The sequence below is a fragment of the Oncorhynchus gorbuscha genome, linkage group LG11 (assembly GCF_021184085.1).
Source record: "Oncorhynchus gorbuscha isolate QuinsamMale2020 ecotype Even-year linkage group LG11, OgorEven_v1.0, whole genome shotgun sequence".
Lineage (NCBI taxonomy): Eukaryota > Metazoa > Chordata > Actinopteri > Salmoniformes > Salmonidae > Oncorhynchus > Oncorhynchus gorbuscha.
Window position 1 is genome coordinate 20,087,750 of NC_060183.1, and position 21,946 is coordinate 20,109,695.

The following is a 21,946-nucleotide window of genomic DNA, read 5'->3' on the forward strand; positions in this document are numbered from 1 at the left end:
CGAGATGCAACAATTCTAGTTTTCTGTCAATTCAGGGATTCAGTGTTTAACAGTCACATGTACACGGTTGCAGGCTCATTAAAAAAAACAATAGAAATAGAAATATATACATCATAACAACTGTAGCAGTAATTAATAAATACATGTCCATTGGGGTGTAGGCAGAAAAAAGACTGGAGGGAATGTTCATAGGGGGAGTAGCAGGGGGGAGGAGGGAGCAGGTAGGTGACTAGTAGTGGTGGAGTAGGTAGGTGACTAGTGTGATTGGTGTGAAGCCAAATCCAAGCTGACTTTCCTTTCCACTTTTTTTTTGGTGTGCCAGGACCATTCACAGCTGAGCTCGCTCAGTTTTGCTCGACACTGATTGGCTATTATTTATCTATTTTTAAATATCAAGGGAGGCCAATTGCTGGCTGGCTTCCCATACATTCAATGCTACGGGCGGCAACAATGTCATACTCTTTTTGACCAAACAGCATAGGTGGGGCGGCAGGTAGCCTAGTGGTTAGAGCATTGAACTAGTAACCGAAATGTTGCAAGATTGAATCCCCGAGCAGACAAGGTAAAAATCTGTCATTCTGCCCCTGAACAAGGCAGTTAACCCACTGTTTTTTTACCATTCTTTAACAGCCACAATGAATGACCTGTATGTCCGTAAGATTCGTGCAATGTAGCCATGGATTCTGAACAGTCGTTCTCGGCAAATTGGGAAAAGAGAGACTCCGAAAGTGTTGTCCCTTTTTCAAAGTATGCTGCCACTCGTTGTTTATTATCTACAATTAGTCACTTTACCCATACCTACCTACATGTACACATTTCCTTGACTAACCTGTACCCCTCACATTGACTCGGTACACAATGTATATAGCCTCGTTATTGTTATGTTATTGTGTTACATTTGATTTATTACTGTAGTTTATTTGGTCATTCTTTCTGAACCCTATTGAGCTTCATTGTTGGTTAAGGGCTTGCAAGTAAGCATTTCACCTGTTGTATTCGGCGCATGTGACAAATAAAGTTTGACTTTGAGTACCTCACTAATACTTGTAGAATGTATGCACACATGACTGTAAGTCGCTTTGGATAAAAGCGTCTGCTAAATGGCATATATTATTATTATTATTACTTGTTTTTGATCCCACTCAAAGCTATGCAATAAGGGACTGTAAAATCAGTTTAGATGGTGTCCTAATGAGACACAGATTAAACGATTGAGCTTTTTCAAAACAAGGCTCTGAATGTATCGAAAATGAATACAAAATTCAAACTGCAATCTAAATGTCTGTTATGGAATGGGCTGCTTTTCAATCACAAGAATGATTGATTTGTTCTCGCTTGTCAAGTGTCTTTAGTTTAAAAGTGTATATACACTCAAACATGGTGGCCCATATAGCGTTACAATATGTAAAACAGATGACTTACCCAACAATATCTGGCTATTAATACAATTAGCATTGGATGTGTTATTAGCCCTGTTGTACACACAGGCCATGTCCATAAAATAACATTTTCAGAGTGCACACCATAAGGGTGCCACGATGCCCCCTACTGGTATTAGGTGTGATGGGCATTCCAAGTCTTTTCGGTGAGCTGGCTGTTTTGGCTCCATTCACATAAAAGAGAGGCTCATTTGGCTCTCAAATGACTCTTCGTTGCAAATGCTTGAAAATCGACCTAGACTCGTGAAATAAATGACAAATCTCCCATGTAAAGCCCAAAAGGTAGGCTACCGTCATATCATGAAATGTGTGTTCAAAAATGTTTTACCTGGCCAAATTGTTTGGTGACCAGTATTTTTTTTACACACTGAAATAAATCAGTGTGGACCAGATTGATGTGCTGCCCCAATATTTATTGTTTCTGCAATGAGAATTCACCCTCTTTAGAGAATTATTTTGTAACTTATGTACAGAAAAACGTTGTTTTGAGCAAAAAAAATAATAAAAGCAGTATTAGCAGTATACAAAAGTTCATAGTGCACAGCTTTTATCCAAAAGGTTTGCCTTTCAAATATAGATTTAATTGATTAAGTCAATTCATTAATGTACTGTTTGGCCTATAGGGTGTGATCTGGCTGTTACATTTCAAGCTTCAATATACTAGATTATTACATAACAGTTAAGTATAAAAAAGACTTCAGTTCAGAGGCGTCATGCCCATAGGGGGCACAGGGGCACGTGCCCTTAGATCTGCCCTGTTTGTCGACCCTTTTCTGCAGTTGAATGACTAAACCGCCCTCTAGTGGCCACATGGGTGGAATGTTAATATTTTTTTTAATTTCATAATTACTAAACCTTAAATAATACCAAAAATCTGGTGTTTCTATGTCAAACCATTTTGTTATATTTCCGTCTTCTGTGATGTATATAATGTGCAATATTGGGATGCAAACTAACATTTTTACACATGTCAACTCAATATTTGACATGGAACAGGTGTCTTCATTTTTTAAGCTCATAACCATGTGTGTGAGGTGTATACTTTTATTTCAAAGTAGATTTGTTTAAGACTACCCAGAAATACTCTGTGTGACCCTGATTTAGCCCACTGCAGTAAAAGGTAATCACTAAGCAATATTATAGAGTTGGCTTTAGCTAGCCCAGATAGGTTCCCAATCTCCCAACTAACTACCAAGAGGCCATTTCAGGCTATCAATCAAGTAGCTAGCTTGTCTAACTATCTGCATGACTATAGACATGCCTGCAGGAAAAGTTGGTAGACTATAAAAAAAAAAAATAACTGTAAATATACTGAATAAGACTCTCATTCCTTTCAATCTTTTACCCAGATTTGAGCTTAGATATGCAGGAAAAATAGACATGTTTTTTTACAAAGAATTAAGAAAAATGAATATGGCTCTAGATAGCAGGGAAAATCTATTTCAGATGTTTGAAATATGCACAATTCTCCAACATATGGCCACCACCCCCCAGCCATCCTGTTCTTTGTCTTTGTACCCCCTCAGATTTTGGGGTTGCATGATGCCCCTGCTTCAGTTGATTTAATAAATAATACATTCAATAAAACATGATAAATTACACAGAAAACATCACCAGTGAAAACACATTTAGCAATACACAGCATTCATTCACATCACATCCATAGCAAACCATCATCAGGAAATACACAAAGTCCATCGACATGGCTTGGACGACTCAATCCACGTCCATCACGTCCAATGCAGAGAAAGGCTCTCTTCAGAAATGTTCAATCACTCTGTGAAAAGATTCAACTCATTTTATCAACTCGCTTTACTTGCTGACAAAGACAAGTGAGAGGTAGGCTAATAAATATGCCCCTAATAAGGACTGTTGGAAAATGCTTTTAGGTGAGTTGGAGGTATATTCTTGCTGTACTAACCAGATCATCAAGATCATCCATCGCAGGTGGCGCTCCTTTCTTGCTCCCTATATCCTGAATCATCTGAAATGGAAAACCATGAATTAAAGTCACACTCCGTAAGATGTGCAAACCTTCAAACATAGACATAAGCCTATTTGGCAGAGTTACACTTACTTCCACATATTGTTCGTACTCCGCCATTCCCTCATCCTCTTCGTTCGCCCAGTCTCTCCAGTTTTCGAAGTCTACAGCCATCCAATTTGGCTACAAGGGGCATAATAATGATGGAAGAGAGGGAACATGTTGATAGACATTCTTTCTGGTCGAAGAGAGACTCTGTAATATGACGGCTTCATAGCATCGCATGGTGACTTTCTGTTTTCAGAAGTCAGCAATAAAATCATTTGAATCAGCAAAGACAATTGTCTCTTTCCAGTGTGAGCATGCCCCAAGGGTTGGGCACAAATTGTCTTTGTCGCCCCACTGTTAATGATGATGTCATATTGCTGAGTCTACCTTCAACACATGAAGCATTTGTCCACCCTTACATTGCTCTTAACTATTCTCAGCGGAAGACCAAATGTTCCAGTACCTTGAGATTGGCATCTTTCTGAAGGCGAGGCCATGCTACATTTTCTTTAACCTTCCTGATCAAGATGTGGATACTGCGATCATAGATTTTCACTTGAGAGTCCTGTTAGAGAAATACACAGTGATGTACTACAGTATCCATAATGCTCTGTAACTTATATCTGGTTTTTAATACATTACAGTGCTGAATACTGAAGCATAGTGTTTTCTATGTTAGTTGTGAGGAGCAAATTAACTTTTATACGAAAAAAAAAGTCCTTACGAATTTCATTACTTTGTCGTAGAAGTAAATGTGATTGTACATGTTGTTGTCATCAACGTCTTTGCAACTGTCATAGACACAAATCCACAGAGACATACAATGTCATTAAACGTAGGCTATAACACAACACTTTACAATAATAACATATACTATTTATAAGAGCAATGTACAAGTCATTATAGAGTGATAACACAGGCCTGTTTGTGAAATCACATGCACGCACGCACACGCACACACACACACACACACACACACACACACACACACACACACACACACACACACACACACACACACACACACACACACACACACACACACACACACACACACACACACACACACACACACACACACACACACACACACACAATTTAGACACTATTTAGACTAACATAACTTGCTAGATCACACACTTTAGGTTTACAAATTGATCAAACTCACCTTAAAACTATATAGGTATCCTGAATATCAACCTCAACATCCTTGGGGTTTTGCACCATGAAGTTGATGGCCACATATTTCTTCTTGTCATACCATAGAGTCTGTGCTCCTTGACTATCGATAAAAACAAACAAATCATCATTAAAATATTGTTAATATTGTAATCACTAAATACAATTTTATTATAATGTAACAAAATGTATTTTCATTTGCATTATATGCCCAATTTACAAAGGGATCTACCGACTGACTAAAAGCACATGGGGTAAGAGACCTGGAAACTTCATTTTACAGCGCTAGTGTATAAACCTAGTCTGTCAAATTAGAATACTGCTTCTTAGCAATACATACCACTCCTCTGGTCTGGGAAGGTTTTTTGGTAACATGGCCATCTTGTTGGTACTTTGTTGATTCTAGGGAGATAATATGCTCCTGGACGTTTATGGTTCTTTTGAAGTTGACTGAGAAAGCAAGTAGCCTACTCAGAATAGTTAGCAGTCTATCTACTAGGACCTGCACTATTTTTAGATCAGCTGGTATCAGCTGCTAAGGGTACATATCCCCTCCCCCCTCCACTTCCCTATCCCTATAGGCTGTAGTGGAACTCTCTGGAAAGAAGGGGCATTTTCAGTTTTCACTCCAGGACCACCCCACCTTCTGTGAACTCAAGAAGATGGGGGAGGAAAATGAAAAACTTGCCAGAAGACAGACGGAAACTGATAGCTGCCTCATTTGCCATTTTTAAATAGGATTGAAGAACTTATTGTCAATATGCTTATTATTGGTCAGAATTGGAATACAAATAGACTCAAAGTTGTGGAAGGAAGTCACACAACAGTCACACACCAGATGCCTACAAAATGTGGGACATTGCTACATATTACTATTATTTCAATAGGTAAGTGGATGAAAATAGTATTACATGGATACTTGTAATTTCATTGCATTTCCATAAGTTGTCTCAATAAATGCAAGAACCCATTTTTGAGGGAAAAGTATTTTGGCAGCTTTTATTTTGAATGCAGAAGCTGAAAATTGGAAATACTACAGTTGCTAACTTAGTTGGTCATGGCTAGAAGGGATCCAGCTTTTGTCAAATTAACGGCAGAATTAACTTTTCGTCGCAAGTTAGTAGAACTTGAGCAGCAGGTTAGGAGCATTAATGTAGCAGGTTAGGAGAATTAGGTTAAGGTTAGGAAAAGGGTTAGGGTTATCTAAAATGCAACAATGTATGTTAATGTCATGGAAATTACCATCAAGGACACCTGAAGTCAATATTAAATGAATCATTCTTTATTATCAGCAAGCTGGAGAGGTTCCAACAAACTTAATGCACCATAGTACACGTCAGTCTGGAGCTCTCCCGGGGCAGTCCTGTTAGTTCTCTTATATACTGCTTTCACAGACAAGTTATATTTGCATGATTTAGCTTATTCATTATTCATAATGAATTCATAATTAACATTTGGCTCCTGCATGTGACTGGCACCGTCTCCTATCTTAACTTATAGAATATATTCTGGGCGTTCTGCCAAAAGGTCTGAGGAGGGGGCCATGATCATCTCTACCCAGCACCTACAGGAATCAATGATTGTATGAGACAAGATGTACAATTCAAGGCTTTCTCTTCAGACAACATTTTCCATCACATTAATTTGACAACCTAGCTAGCTACTGGAGTGCGTTCATTTTGAACGTCATGTTTCCCCAAAATGTCCTTGTACATTCTTTCGAACAGACTTTGAGGCATGTCTGCTCTGTTCGGTGGGTGTGCGAGGGTGTGGCTTGAGGCAATGACTGATTTATTTAAAGCGCAGAGGTGCATTTTGAAGCCACAACCCAAACCCTCTCAGTTTTTTAAATGGTCGTTCAGTACAGCACTGTTGCCGTTCAATTGAACGTTCTATTAAATGTTTATGTACTGCACGCAGGCCTGTTTCTTTGCTGCCAAAAGAACGAGAAGGGGGTAGCTGCATCCCAATATGGCAACTGGAGTATGGGCAAGTGGGTGTGTCGAAAGGAAAGTAGTGGGCTTGCGAGAAGGGTGCAACTGCGACCCGCAATTCGGGGCGTTCTTGCATGTGGGCATTCCTGCATCTGCAGCAACCTCTCTTCATACATATTTTGGTAAATTTATAAGATAGGACAAGCGGGAAGCGGGGACGGTCCAGTACAGTAGGGGACGTTAATGGGCGGGGCCACAACGGTAGCTAGCCATACACCGTTAGACTGTGGCCTGTCGGAAACTGTTTTCTGTTAATGATGCTAAGGGCAGGTGTTCGGCAGACAGGAGTGAAGGACACTGTGTGCAACTTAGCCAGCTAGTCCTAAGGAGGACTCCGGTACACAGCAGACAGGGGCGACACTGTGTGCTAGCTAGCACATGGTGTCACTAACTATCAAGCTAGTGTAACCGGTGTGAAATGGCTAGCTAGTTAGTGGGGTGTGCGCTAATAGCATTTCAATCAGTGATGTCACTCGCTCTGAGACCTTGAAGTAGTTGTTTCCCTTGCAGATTTTGTGGAGCGATAGGTAAAGATGCTTCAAGGGTGACTGTTGTCAATGTGTACAGAGGGTCCCTGGTTCGAAGCCAGGTAGGGGAGAGGAACGGAAGCAAAAATGTTACATTGGTGCTGTTGACCTGTATCACTGGTTGCTGCAGAAAAGGAGGAAGTCAAAAGGGGGTGAGTGTAACCGGTGTGAAAAGGCTAGCTAGTTGGCGGGGTGTGCGCTTACAGAGTGTCAATCAGTGATGTCGCTCGCTCTGAGACCTCGAAGTAGTTGTTTCCCTTGCTCTGCAGCTTTTGTGGAGTGATGGGTAACGATGCTTCAAGGGTGACTATTGTCTATGTGTGCAGAGGAACCCTGGTTCGAGCTAGATAGGGGTGAGGAGAGGGCCGGAAGCTATACTATTACACTAACAAGTACGTACACAGTGTTGTCCCAGCCTCCCGCCTGCTGTGCTAGCGGGGGGCGGGACTACCCGGAGACCGTGCCTGTCGGCAATGGTTTTCTCCGGTATGCAGCAGGCGGGAGCAACTAACTAGCACACAGTGGCACTAACTAGCAAGCTAGATAGTTAGCTACAGAGCATGAGTGAGGTGGGGGCGACCGTAGTCCTTCGTTCACACCTTTCATTCACTTTTTACCTGCAGTTATTCGAATAACAGTGAGGGCAGGCAGGAGCTAGCTAGCAAGGTCTTCTGTAAGCAGGTGCGAAAAAACTAAAATACTTTTATTTCCCTTTTGACCCACATTCCAAAGTGTCACACAAGCATGATGTGGTGCTCGAGGGGAGGGGGTGCTCATAAAATAACTACTGGGATGCTAGAGAAAGGAACGCCCCGAATTGCAGGCTGCAGTTGTGTACTATTGGGGCTTGTGGAAAGCAGTGGGTGTCGAAAGCACTGCTGGTTAGACGGTTTTGATTGAGCTGTGTTTTTTTTCCTTCAGTTTCTTAGCAAGTAACTACCTCATGCTAACTTCCCGCGAGAGGTTGGACTTTTCTGTTTTCGTAATTGTAGATTTACAGTTGTAAAACTGACGGTTGTTTTTAATTTTTATTAAAATGATTGGTAATGGGTGTACTGTTGCTTCATGGGTTGTATGTGCGTGTTTACTGTGACTGTTTATTCTTGACAACTGTCGCATTTTCGCTAAGCCATTCTCCTAACCTGCCACGTTATTTCTCTCAAACTGCTATGTAAACATTAAACTGACCCGCGGTGCACCTGGCTATGGCCGGGCGGAACAATAACAGAGCGCTGATGTTACACCCGTCACTGTTCATCCACGGATGTTTTAAACCCATCGCTGGTGAGCCACCCACTTATTTTGCAATGCCTACTTTCAGACACATCGATAACACCAGATAACACCAGTGCACTGGTCGCAGATGTATCGTATCGTGGTATAGCTCAATCAGCAACGAAAAACGATATTGAATGACAAATCTACCCAATTAGCTGATCCACTCCTTTCAACACACCCACTCACTGATACCAGAGACACATTTGAGGAGATGGGGAAACTCAATTGAGATCGTATTAACGCCCATTGTGTACGTTGACTATGCGTCGTCAAAGGGCCTCGCGGTGCATTCTGGTATATTGAGACAAGGAGAGCACTCCTTCAAGAAGTGAATGGGAGTCAATTGGGCGCTAGCTCAAAAAAAAGAACATTCGCATAAACTATATTTCTTACAAATGACAAATATCACTATTTTCCGAGATGCAAGTTGACTCATTTATCTGTAATACCAAATAGCAACCGCGTGACGCAGCATGACAACGTGAACGCTTTTTGTGGACATTGCTGTATGGGGCCTTATAAGGTCCTCCATTGATTGCCTAAAGGGATTCCTATCTCTTCCTTTCTCCAATATCGCTGCACATACTCCCGTCGGGTCGCCATATTGGGCTGCACCGTTCAACTTGTGATTTCATTAAGTTCTGGCTAGTGAGCTTCTGCATAGTGTACCGTGGATTTATTACATTATATTTATTTAAATGGCGTTTCAGTGTCAAAGGGACTGTTACATGCAAGAGGTATGAGGGAGAGAGTAACATTTGTCTACCTTGTGCTTTTTTTAAAGAGCAGGTACAATCGGGAGCTTGCTACTGTTAGCTGGTTACAGCTAGCTAGTTAACGTTCCTACAGTAACTTGTAATCTCTTTGTGTGTGTAGCCTACTTTAGTTAACGTTAGTAGTTGACAGGCAGAGTGAAATATTGTTTACAGTATATCTAGTCTTCCAATGCCATGATGAAATGTCAGTCAAAAAGCACGTTAGTCACACAATAATGGGGGACCGCTGCCGGTTTACGGGCTCCTAACCAACTCTGCTATTTGTTTTTTTCGCATTGTTTGTGACTAATTTAGTACGTAATGTGGCTGTTATCGTCTCTTATGACTGAAAAGAGCCTCTGGACATCAGAACATCGATTACTCACCACGAACAGGACGAATATTATATTTATTTAATGAGTCACGAAGGATATACTGATTTGTCGAGACAAGGCCCAAATCCCCATCAGCTTGAAGAAAAGTTCGGGGAGGGGTGCCTTGTAAAAATGCCCCCAACAAGTAGATAAACCACCACTACCCTCGTATTATTGGCCAACGTGCAATCATTGGGAAACAAACTGTACGACCATTAATAACTATTATAAACTGGGTGGTATTTTTACTCCTCTAATTACGTTGGTAACCAGTTTATAATAGCAATAGGGCACCTCTGGGGTTAGTGATCTATGACCAATATACCACTGCTAAGGGCTGTGTCCAGCACTCCACATTGAGTCGTGCAACATCCCTTTGCCGTGGTATATTGGCCATATACCACCCCCTCGGGCCTTACTGCTTAAATACTTTATGTTTCACCAACACTTGGCTAAACGATGACATGGATAATATAGAGCTGGCTTGTTTCTCTTATGTTTCGGCAGGACCGAGCAGCTACTTCTGGTAAGACGAGGGGAGGGGTGTGTGTCTATTTGTCAATAACTGCTGGTGCGTGATGTCCAATATTAAAGAAGTCTCGAGGTTTTGCTCGCCTGAGATAGAATACCTCATGATAAGCTGTAGACCACACTATCTACCAAGAGAGTTCTCAGGCTCCCGAGTGGCGCAGTGGTCTTGCACTGCTTCTCAGCGCCAGAGGTGGCACTAGAGACCCAGGTTCGATTCAAGGCTGTATCATAACCGGGCGTGATTGGAAGTCCCATAGGGTGGTGCACAAGACCTTTTAAACAGGTGAACATTCACAAAGCCGCGGGGCAAGACAAATTACCAGGACATAGACCCACCCACTCCAATTCGCGCACCGCCCCAACAGAGCCACAGATGACGCAATCTCAATTGCGCTCCACACTGCCCTTTCCCACCTGGACAAAAGGAACACCTATGTGAGAATGCTGTCCATTTACTTCAGTTCAGCGTTCAACACCATGGTGCCCACCAAGGCAACAACACATCTGCAATGCTGATCCTCAACAATGGGGCCCCTCAGGGGTGCGTGCTTAGTCCCCTCCTGTACTCCTTGTTCACCCACAGCTGTGTGGCCAAGCATGACTCCAACTTCATTAAGTTTGCTGATGACACAACAGTCGTAGGCCTGATCATCGACAATGATGAGACAGCCTATAGGGAGGTGGTCAGAGACCTGGCAGTGTGGTGCCAGGACAACAACCTCTCTCTTAATGTGAGCAAGACAAAGGAGCTCATCGTGGAATACAGGAAAAGGAGGGCCGAACAGGCCCCCATTGACAGGACGGAAGTGGAGCGGGTTGAGAGTTCCTTGGTGTCAACATCGCCAACGAACTATCATGGTCAAAACACACCAAGACAGTTGTGAAGAGGGCACGACAACACCTTTTCCCATCCGGAGACTGAAAAGATTTGGCATGTGTCCCCAGATCGTCAAAAGGTTCTACAGCTGCACAATTGAGAGCAACTGCTTGGCATCTGACTAAGGCGCTACAGAGGGTCGTGCGTTTGGCCCAGTACATCACTGGAGCCAAGCTTCCTGATATCCATGACCTATGTACTTGGTGGTGTCAGAGGAAGGCCCAAAAAATGGCCAAAGACTCCAGTCACCCAAGTCATGTTTATTATCTATGCATAGTCACTTTACAAATTACCTCGACTAACCTGTACCCCGCACATTCACTCGGTACCGGTGACCCCTGTATATAGCTTCGTTATTGTTATGTAAATATATTGTTACTTGTTTTGTGTTTTACTTTAGTTTATTTAGTAAATATTTTCTTAACTCTATTTCTTGAACTGCATTGTTGGTTAAGGGCCTGACTGGGTACATTTTTCCTTGGCATAAATTAGGTGTTTTCAACTGACTGTCATCATAATGTTGCAAATTGTCTTTCTCTCTGCAGTTTGTCACCTCAGTGGTGGCTTGCTCACCTGGTGAAATGAAACAAGAAATCAATGGCAAGAAAGAAACCGTTAAAGGCTTCAATGTCAAGCTCCAAGACACCATATTGTTTCCTGAGGGAGGTGGTCAGGTAAGTACAGGAAAGTCCAAATGTTCACTGAACTACCCCTCTTTCTGGTGAGATAAGGATGGGGTGTTGTGGTGTGCTGTAAGTGGTAGGACACAGGCTTACAACTAGTATCTTCGATCACCAGCCAGATGACCACGGGCTGATTGGAGATGTGCCGGTGCTGCGGGTGACGAGGCAGGGAGCTGAGGCTGTGCACTTTGTGAGTTCAGCTCTAGAGGTGGGCCAGGAGGTGCAGCTGAAGGTGGACTGGGAGCGGAGGTTTGACCACATGCAGCAACACTCAGGTAAGAGCACAGACAGGATTTACCATATGTGCAGTGAAAAACTGTACAATTCAGCTTCTCAGAAACAATGACATGTATTTATGCAGTACGATTAAATGGTGCGTTCAGTATAGCCTACTTGAAGGTACAGTTGCATAAATCCTGACTTGTTTTTACTTGGTCCTTAGGGCAACATCTAATCACAGCTATTGCAGAATCCATGTTTGGGTACAAGACCACATCCTGGTAAACATGCATTGATTTCAGTGCCTGCACTTGTAGGCACTTGCTACATAATTTCATTTTTAACATGACTATTAATTGAAGTTAGCATTTTTGCATCAATCTTTCTCTTAAATTGGCATGTTCCAGGGAGTTGGGGCGTCAGCGCAGCACCATAGAGCTGGACACTCCCTCCATGAAGCCTGCCCAGATGGAGGCCCTCGAGGCAGCAGTCAATGAGAAGATACGTGCTCATGTTCCCGTCGCTGTTCAGGTCCTCTCCTTAGATGACCCTGCATTGGAACAGGTGGGCATCATTCATATTGAGAAAACACAAAAAAATGCACCAGAGAAAAGGTTGTCAGTATAATACAATACAGGCAGCTATTTCACTATGCACAATTTCTCCATATTTCACGTCGATTTTGGGACTATACGTTTCTCTGACATTTTGGTAAAAATGTGTTATTGCGTAGTTGCTCTATAGGTGGTCCTTTACATGGAGGTACACTATATATACAAAAGTATGTGGACACCCCTTCAAATGAGTGGATTCTTCTATTTCAGCTACACCCGTTGTTGACGTGTAAAAATAGAGCACACAGTCATGCAATTTCCATAGACAAAAATTGGCAGTAGACTGAAGAGCTCAGTGACTTTCAGCGTGGCACCGTCATAGGATTCCACCTTTCTAACAAGTCAGTTCCTCAAATTTCTGCCCAGCTAAAGCTGGCCCCTTAGTTTCCCTTAGGGAAATCTTAACACTACAGCATACAATGACATTCTAAACAATTATGTGCTTCCAACTTTGTGGCACAGATGGGGAAAGGTGAAATCCTAATGGCAATGCCCCCGTGCACAAAACGAGGTCCATACAGAAATGGTTTGTCAAGATTGGCGTGGAAGAACTTGACTGGCCTGCACAGAGCCCTGACCTCAACCCCATTGAACACCTTTGGGATGAATTGGAATGCCGACTGCAATCCAGGCCTAATCACTACTCGACCTCACAAATGCTTTTGTGGCTTACTGGAAGCAAGTCCCCACAGCAATGTTTCAACATCTAGTGGAAAGCCTTCCCAGAAGAGTGGAGGCTGTTACTGCAGAAAAGGGGGACCTACTCAATATTAATGCCCATGATTTTGGAATGAGATGTTCGACGAGCAGGCGTCTACATACATTTGGTCATGTAGTGTATGTCAGATTTCTTTGGGGGAGGGGGAAATTACGATGAAAACAACCTCAAAGTTCTATCTGCGCAAACACCTTTTAACTTGGTGCTATGAGGTTCTATCTGTTCCAATCACACAATGCTGGGTTGTCAATCAAAATAATGTATGTAAGGTGATATACTTGTTGAATCATAAAATACCAAGACATCACAAATCAGTTCTGAGATCTGGGACTTGAAAAATACTTATTTCAAAACTATACAGTGCATTCGGAAAGTATTCAGACCCCTAGACTTTTTCCACATTTTGTTACGTTACAGCCTTATTCTAAAATGGATTAAATCGTTTTTTCCCCCTCATCAATCTACCCACAATACCCCATAATGATAGTGAAAGCAGGTTTTTAGAAATGTTTGCAAATTTATTAAAAATAAAAAACAGATACCTTATTTATATAAGTATTCAGACCCTTTGTTATGAGACTCTAAATTCAGCTCCGGTGCATCCTGTTTTCATTGAACATCCTTGATGTTTCTACAACTTGGATTCCACCTGTGGTAAATTTAATTGATTGGACATGATTTAGAAAGGCACACACCTGTCTATAAGGGCCCACAGTTGACAGTGCATATCGAACCAGAGGGGAAAAAATCCTAGACCACCTTTATTCCACATACAGAGATGCATACAAAGCTCTCCCCTGACCTCCATTTGGCAAATCTGACCATAATCCTATCCTTCTGATCCCTGCTTACAAGCAAAAACTGAAGCAGGTAGTACCAGTGGCGCGCTCAATACGGAAGCAGTCAGATTACGTGGATGCTACACTACAGGATTGTTTTGCTAGCACAGACTGGAATATTTTCCGTGATTCATCCAATAGCATTGAGGAGTACACCACCTCAGTCATCGGCTTCATCAATAAGTGCATCAATGACGTCGTCCCCACAGTGACGGTACGTACATATCCCAACTACAAGCCATGGATTACAGGCAACATCTGCATCGAACTAATGGCTAGAGCTGCCACTTTCAAGGAGCGGGAGACTAATCCGGACGCTTATAAGAAATCCTGCTATGCCCTCAGACCCAACATCAAACAACCAAAGCTTCAATACAGGATTAATATTGAATCATACTACACCGGCTCTGACACTCGTCGAATGTGACAGGGTTTGAAAACGATTACGGACTACAAAGGGAAACCCAGCCGCGAGCTGCCCAGTGACGCGAGCCTACCAGATGAGCTAAATGCCTTTTATGCTCTCTTTGAGGCAAGCAACACTGAATCATGCGTGAGAGCACCAGCTGTTCTGGATGTCTGTGTGATAATGCTCTCAGTGGCCGATGTGAACAAAAGCTTTTAAGCTCTCTGGGGTAGGCCAATAGCCAGGGTTGGCCAATAGCCAGGGAAAATGCAGAGTGCCAAATTCAAATACATTTCTATAAAAATCTAACTTTCATTAAATTACACATGCAAGAAAGCAAATTAAAGTTACACTCGTTGTGAATCCAGCCAACATGTCCGATTTCAAAAAGTATTTTCGGTGGAATAGCATCTTATGCTTATCTGATGATAGCACAACCGTAAACAATGAGAGAGTAGCGTATTTCAACTCTGCAGGCGCGACACAAAACACAGAAATAAAATATAAACAATGCCTTACCTTTGACTAGCTTCTTTTGTTGGCACTCCTATATGTCCCATAAACATCACTAATGGTCCTTTTGTTCGATTAATTCCATCGATATATATCCAAAATGTCTATTTATTTAGCGCGTTTGATCCAGAAAAACACTGCTTCCAACTTACGCAACGTCGCTACAAAATATCTCAAAAGTTACCTGTAAACTTTGCCAAAACATTTCAAACTACTTTTGTAATACAACTTTTTGTATTTCTAAACGTATATAATCGATCAAATTGAAGACGGGATGATCTGTGTTCAATACAGGAGCAAAACAAACTGACGCTACTTTTCTGGTTATGCGCCTTTATCAAAAGGTACACATGAAGTGACTCTCGTTCTGAGCTGTGGTACTTCTTCATTACACAAAGGAAAAACCTCAACCAATTTCTACAAACTGGTGACATCCAGTGGAAGCGGTAGGAACTGCAGGAAAGTTGATTTAGAGTTCTGGATTCCCCATGAAAACCTATTGAAAAGACAGTGACCTCAAAACAAACAAAAAATCTGAATGGTCTGTCCTTGGGGTTTCGCCTGCTAAATAAGTTATGTTATACTCACAGACATGATTCAAACAGTTTTAGAAACTTCAGTGTTTTCTATCCAATACTAATAATAATATGCAAATATTAGGATCTGGGACAGAGGAGGCAGTTCAGTTTGCGCATGCTATTCATCCAAAAGTGAAAATGCTGCCCCCTACCCCAAACAGGTTAAACAGGTCAATATTCACAAAGCCACGGGGTCAGACGGATTACCAGGACGTGTACTCAAAACATGTACGGACCAACTGGCAAGTGTCAACACTGACATCTTCAACCTCTCCCTGACCGAGTCTGTAATACCTACATGTTTCAAACAGACCACCATAGTCCCTGTGCCCAAGGAATCGAAAGTTACCTGCCTAAATGATTACCGCCCCATATCACTCACGTCGGTAGCCATGAGTGAGTTGAAAGGCTGGTCATGGCTCACATCAACCCCATCCTCCCAGACACCCTAGATCCACTCCAGTTTGCATTCCGCCCCAACAGATCCACAGATGATGCAATCTCAGTCATGCTCCACACTGCCCTTTCCCACTTGGACAAAAGGAACACCTATTTGAGAATGCTGTTCATTGACTACAGCTCAGCGTTCAACACCATAGTGCCCTCAAAGCTCACCAGTAAGCTAAGGATCCTGGGACTAAACACCTCCCTCTGCAACTGGATCCTGGACATCATGATGGGCCGCCCCCAGGTGGTAAGAGTAGGCAACAAAACTTCTGCCACGCTGATCCTTAACACTGGGGCCCCTCAGGTGTGTACTTAGTCCCCTCCTGTATTCCTTGTTCACCCATGACTGTGTGGCTAAGCACGACTCCAACTCCATTAAGTTTGCTGACGACACAACAGTGGTAGGCTTGATCACCGACAATGAGACAGCCTATAGGGAGGTGGTCAGAGACGACAACAACCTCTCCCTCAATGTGAGCAAGACATAGGAGCTCATCGTGGAATACAGGAATAGGAGGGACGAACAGGCCCCCATTTAACATCGACAGGACTGGAGTGGAGAGGGTCGAGAGTTTCAAGTTACTTGTTGTCCCCATCACCAACAAACTATCATGGTCCAACCATACCAAGACAGTTGTGAAGAGGGCACAACAAAACCCTTTCCTACTCAGGAGACTGAAAATATTTGGCATGGGTCCCCAGATCCTCAAAACGTTCATCAGCTGCACAGTCGAGCATCCTGACTGGTTGCATCACCGCCTGGTATGGCAACTACTCGACATCTGACCGTAAGGCGCTACAGAGGGTTGTGTGTACGACCCAGTACATCACTGGAGCCAAGCTTCCTGACACCCAGGACCTATGTACTAGGCAGTGTCAGAGGAATGCCCAAAAAATGGCCAAAGACTCCAGTCATCCAAGTCCTAGACTGTTCTCTCTGCTACCGCACGGCAATTGGTACCGGAGCACCAAGTCTAGGACCAAAAGGCTCCTCAACAACTTCTGCCCCCAAGCCATAAGGCTGCTGAAATATTAATCAAATCACCACTGGACAACTTGCATTAACCCCCCTTTTGTCCACTGCTGCTACTCGTTGTTTATTATCCATGCGTAGTCACTTCACCCCTACCTACATGTACAAATTACCTTAACTAACCTGTACCCCCGCTCACTGACTCTGTTCCGGTACCTCCTGTATGTAGTCTCGTTATTGTTATTGTTTCACAATAAGCATTTCACGATAAGGTTGTTGTATTCGGCACCTGTTATAAATAGTTTGATTTGATATCAGAGCAAAAACCAAGCAATGAGGTTGAAGGAATTGTCCGTGGAGCGCCAATACAGGATTGTGTTGCCACAGATCTGTGGAAGGGTACCAAAAAATGTTTGCAGCATTGAAGGTCTGCAAGAACAGTGGCCTCCATCATTCTTAAATGGAAGAGGTTTGGAATCACCAAGACTCTTCCTGGAGCTGGCCGCCCGGCCAAACTGAGTAATCGAGGGAGAAGGAGCTTGGTTAGTGAGGTGATCAAGAACCCGGTGGTCACTCTGACAGAGCTCCAGAGTTCCTCTGTGGAGATGGGAGAACCTTCCAGACAACCATCTCTGCAACACTCCACCAATCAGGCCTTTTATGGTAGGGTTGCCAGACAGAAGCCACTCTTCAGTAAAAGGCACATGACAGTCCGCTTGGAGTTTGCCAAAAGGCACCTAAAGGACTCTGACCATGAGAAACAAGATTCTCTGGTCTGAAACCAAGATTGAACTCTTGGGCCAGAATGCCAAGCGTCACGTCTGGAGGAAACCTGGCACCATCCCTACGGTGAAGTGTGGTGGCAGCATCATGCTGAGGGGATGTTTTTCAGAGGCAGGGACTGGGAGACTAGTCAGGGGTGAGGGAAAGATGAACGGAGCAAAGTACAGCGAGATCCTTAATGAAAACCTGCTCCAGAGCGCTCAGGACCTCAGACTGGGGCGAAGGTTCACCTTCTAACAGGACAACGACCCTAAGCACACAGCCAAGATAATGCAGGAATGGCTTGCTGATCGAACATCTCTGGAGAGACTTGAAAATAGCTGTGCAGTGACGTTCCCCATTCAACCTGACTGAGCTTGGGGAGAAACTCCCCAAATAAATGTGTGCCTGTAGTGTCATACCCTGTAATCGCTGCCAAAGGTGCTTCAACAAAGTACTGAGTAAAGGGTCTGATTGTTTTTTTCTTTGTCATTATGGTGTGGGGTGAGGGGGAAAACTATTTACTCCATTTTAGAATAAGACTAATGTAACAAAGTGGAAAGTCAAGGGGTCTGAATACTTTCTGAATGGACTGTACCTTTTGCAGATATAAACATGTAGTCCCAAGTCCTTGATTATTCATATCATAGGTTCTGGTCCTCTTTTTCTGTTACTTAGATTTTTTCCCACCACTTTTTGGGAAGAAGCTCTATGGTAAAAACAAATACTGGTGCATTAAACATGCTTAAGACCCTTGGGAGAGGCATTGCTGTTTTTGTCTTGTTCTATGTCAATATGAAAACCTCAATGGAAGGGGTATTTCACAGAATGTACAAACTTACCACATTTTATTGATAACTAGCAAGTATAGTTTACTTTTGGTGTCAGAGACCAGAAAATGATATATGTTTACTCATCCCGAGCTAAGCTTTAGCAATGTTGCAAGTTATCCGTTGGACATAGTGTATTTGTCATTTTCGGTAACTTTATCGCTTCAACAAATGTGTGATGAACATTAATTCATATATTTGATGTTTTTAGAAAGACAAAGTTATTCTCATTATTTAATCATTAAATGTCTAGTTTTTATTTAAATAATTTAAACATTCTGTGACCTTATGGTTGAACCCAGATTGACATTTGAGAGCCAAAACGTTCTATCTGCGATTGCACCCCCCTAAAAATGTTTTTAGGATTTTTATAGTCTTTTTATTTTTTTTATTTAAGATAACGACCTTAATGGTTTATGAAAGAATTCACTACAAAACAGTTCTGGGATGTGAAAACTTCGATGCTCAATATCTCAGAACTATGCTTTGCGCAGATAGAACCTTATTGTCCCAAGGTTTCCAGTCTTGCCAAAGCTGCGTTGACTTGTGACGTATTAACCCATGAGCTGTGTGGAATGACTACTGTATATTTTAACTCGTCGTGTTGTATATCTACTAGGTGAGGAGTCGCGGTCTCCCGGACGACGCAGCGGGGCCTATCCGGATCATCGACATCGAGGGCATTGACGTCAACATGTGCTGTGGGACCCACGTGTCCAACCTCAGTCACTTACAGGTGGAACCTCCAGACCATACACATCTCTCAAACACAGTCACCGTTACATTATGGGGTTATGTTTATGTCCTAACCACACCGCCTCCCCTCCTACTTTGCTGATAGGTTTACTATGTAGCTCACCTCTTGTATTTTTAATGTGGCTTAATATGGCTTTATGGATGTAACGCTCCTCTCACTTTTGACAGATTTGAATCTGTGTTTTAGGTCATAAAACTCCTGGCGACTGAGAAAGGAAAGAAGAACAAAACTAATCTGTTATTTCTAGTGGGAAACCGGGTCCTGAAGTATGCTGAGAAAAGCTACAGCACAGAACGCTCACTGGTATCCCTCCTCAAGTGAGTTCTGTGAGGCAATGCTGAATGTGGCAAGAACCTAATGTGCTATAAATGATATATAGTGATTTAAAAATGCAATAGATGTTAAGAAATAAAGTCTCTAACACTTGATTGGACTGTGTTTGACAGAACGGGCCCAGATGATCATGTTGATACAGTGGACAAGATCCAGAAGACTGTTAAGGGTCTACAGAAAGTGAGCTATTGAAAACCTGTTGCTCTGAAATCCCCCTATTCTGCCTTCAATTTAATCATTAAACAAACTCTGTTTTCATTTGACAGAGTAACCTGGGCCTACTGAGAGACGTGGCTGTTCTAATAGCCCAGAACTTCAAGTCCAACCCAGAGAGGGGCAACTTCTTTACCTTACACAAGTGAGGGTCTCTCCACATAGAGTGCGGCAGGTAGCCTAGCAGTTAGAGCATTGGGCCAGTAACCGAATGTTAGCTGGTTCGAATTCCCGAGCCAACAAGGTGAAAAATCTGTCGATGTGAAAGGCACTTGACACTCATTTGCTTCAGGGTCGCTGTGCTTCTATGGCTGACTGCAATAACAACACATTTCACTGCACCTATCCAGTGTATGTAACAATAAAAACATCTTCTTTTTCTGACTTCTATTTTTTGATGGACAGATGATATGACTTGGCTAATAGTCTGTCATTGACAATTTTCATCAGTTTATTAAAATATTCAAGATCCTTTTTTCTCTGTTTAGGAAGGAGGGTGACAACGAGTTCATGAGCATCATAGCCAATGAAATAGGCACTGAGGTAAGATTATTACTCTTTATGTTCCGTGTCTAATATGCTTTAGTGAAATGCATCTAAGGTTTACTGTAAGTAGTGTTGTACCATGATTCATGTACCATGAAATTAAGAGTAGTTGTGTTATGAATACCTAAAATACCATTATCCCTCTTTTTTTTTTTGTCTTGTAGGAGACGTTGGTTTTCCTGACTGTTGGAGAGGAGAAAGGACCAGGGCTGTTCCTGCTGGCAGGACCCAGTGGGAAAGTGTCTGAACTGGGACCACGGTAAGAACTGATTGGGCTCGGCATTGATTGGCTCCTGTTCAGGAGCTCGGATGTTTTGAGTTTCGACTTGATGTAAAGTGGTCTCTTATTCTGCAGGATAAACTAAATAGTCAGTATTTCAGACTCAAACAAAGACTTTGTCTGAAATGTTTAACAACTTCGTGCTGTGTCTGTATTTCAGAGTGCTGGAGATGCTCCAGGGCAAAGGGGCTGGGAAGAACGGGCGCTTCCAGGGCAAAGTAAACAGCATGGCACGCCGAGGGGAGGTGGAGACCCTAATACAGGAACACTGCAAGAATGAGCAGTAATGGATGACTGGAAACTCAAGCACATGATGACCACAACTACATACAGACAACATAGGTGACCCACTGCAGTTCTCGACCAGCTTTCCTAGTAGGTTGACATTTATTCCGCTAGATAGGCCAGCTGAATAGTCAAAATAGGCTATATTGTAAAATTAATAAAAAGAAAAATGAGCTTTTTTGGTCTTAATTTAAGGTTTGGGTTAGCGGTGTGGTTAGGTTTAAAATCAGGTTTGATGACTTTGTGGCTGTGCCTGCTAGTGACCACTCTAGAACTATGCAAAATACATCACAATAAATTCCAACATGTGCTTTGCTAAGTAATGATACTTCTGACCTCGGTGTACAGTCTACATAGAGTGTACAAAACATTAAGAACACCTTGCTAATCAGTTGCACCCCCCCCCCTTTGCCCTCAGACTAGCCTCTACAAGGTGTTGAAAGCGTTCCACAGAGATGCCTGCCCATGTTGACTCCAATGCTTCCCACAGTTGTCAAGTTGTCTGGATGTCCTTTGGGTGGTGGATGCACACAGGAAACTGTTGCTTGTGGAAAAACCCAGCAGCATTGCAGTTCTTGACCCACTGAAGAGGCTCTGCATTGGGACCTACTACCATATCCCGTTCAAAGACGCTTAAATCGTTTTGTCCTGTCAATTCATCCTCTGAATGGCACACGTACACAATCCATGTCTCAAGGCTTAAACATACTTCTTAAACATGTCTCCTGCTCTTCATCTACACTGATTGAAGTGGATTTAACAGGAGGAATCAATAAGGCTTTCACCTGAAAATGGCGCCGACAGATGGGGCTGCCGTGCTTCTGCAACTTTGCAGTATTTTGTTTTTATGTGACAAGTCAAATTTGATTCGAATCACCTGGTCAGTCTGTCATGGGAAGAACATGTGTTCCTAATGTTTTGTACACTCGGTGTACATTGTTACTATATTGTATAAATGAATGAA

At 42.7% G+C, this 21,946-nt stretch overlaps 2 protein-coding genes across 5 annotated transcripts; one reads left to right on the top strand and one right to left on the bottom strand.

The window, feature by feature from the left end:
* Positions 1 to 2,469: 2,469 nt before the first annotated feature.
* LOC124047577 (putative protein PTGES3L) lies at positions 2,470 to 5,146 on the bottom strand. The gene is made up of 7 exons (XM_046367886.1): positions 4,991 to 5,146; positions 4,640 to 4,753; positions 4,196 to 4,262; positions 3,935 to 4,036; positions 3,517 to 3,606; positions 3,361 to 3,423; positions 2,470 to 3,216 (listed from the first exon to the last, which is right to left on the bottom strand). The coding sequence occupies exons 1-7, from the start codon at positions 5,029 to 5,031 to the stop codon at positions 3,208 to 3,210; spliced, it is 486 nt and encodes a 161-aa protein (XP_046223842.1). The 5' UTR covers positions 5,032 to 5,146; the 3' UTR covers positions 2,470 to 3,207.
* A 1,697-nt stretch (positions 5,147 to 6,843) lies between these two features.
* On the top strand, positions 6,844 to 21,460 carry aarsd1 (alanyl-tRNA synthetase domain containing 1). Of its 4 annotated transcripts, none has more exons than XR_006841192.1 (13): positions 8,704 to 9,186; positions 11,532 to 11,660; positions 11,785 to 11,944; positions 12,112 to 12,169; positions 12,296 to 12,452; positions 19,188 to 19,304; positions 19,512 to 19,642; positions 19,772 to 19,838; positions 19,925 to 20,016; positions 20,360 to 20,414; positions 20,582 to 20,676; positions 20,858 to 21,039; positions 21,401 to 21,458. XR_006841192.1 is itself a non-coding variant. In XM_046368821.1 (12 exons), the coding sequence occupies exons 2-12, from the start codon at positions 11,568 to 11,570 to the stop codon at positions 20,982 to 20,984; spliced, it is 1,152 nt and encodes a 383-aa protein (XP_046224777.1). In that variant the 5' UTR covers positions 6,844 to 7,323; positions 11,532 to 11,567; the 3' UTR covers positions 20,985 to 21,387. The 4 variants fall into 4 exon arrangements, 2 of the variants coding, with proteins under 2 accessions (XP_046224777.1, XP_046224776.1); XR_006841191.1 differs by having other exon boundaries at positions 8,713 to 9,186; positions 20,858 to 21,072; positions 21,401 to 21,460; XM_046368821.1 differs by lacking the exons at positions 8,704 to 9,186; positions 21,401 to 21,458 and adding an exon at positions 6,844 to 7,323 and having other exon boundaries at positions 20,858 to 21,387.
* Positions 21,461 to 21,946: the final 486 nt, after the last annotated feature.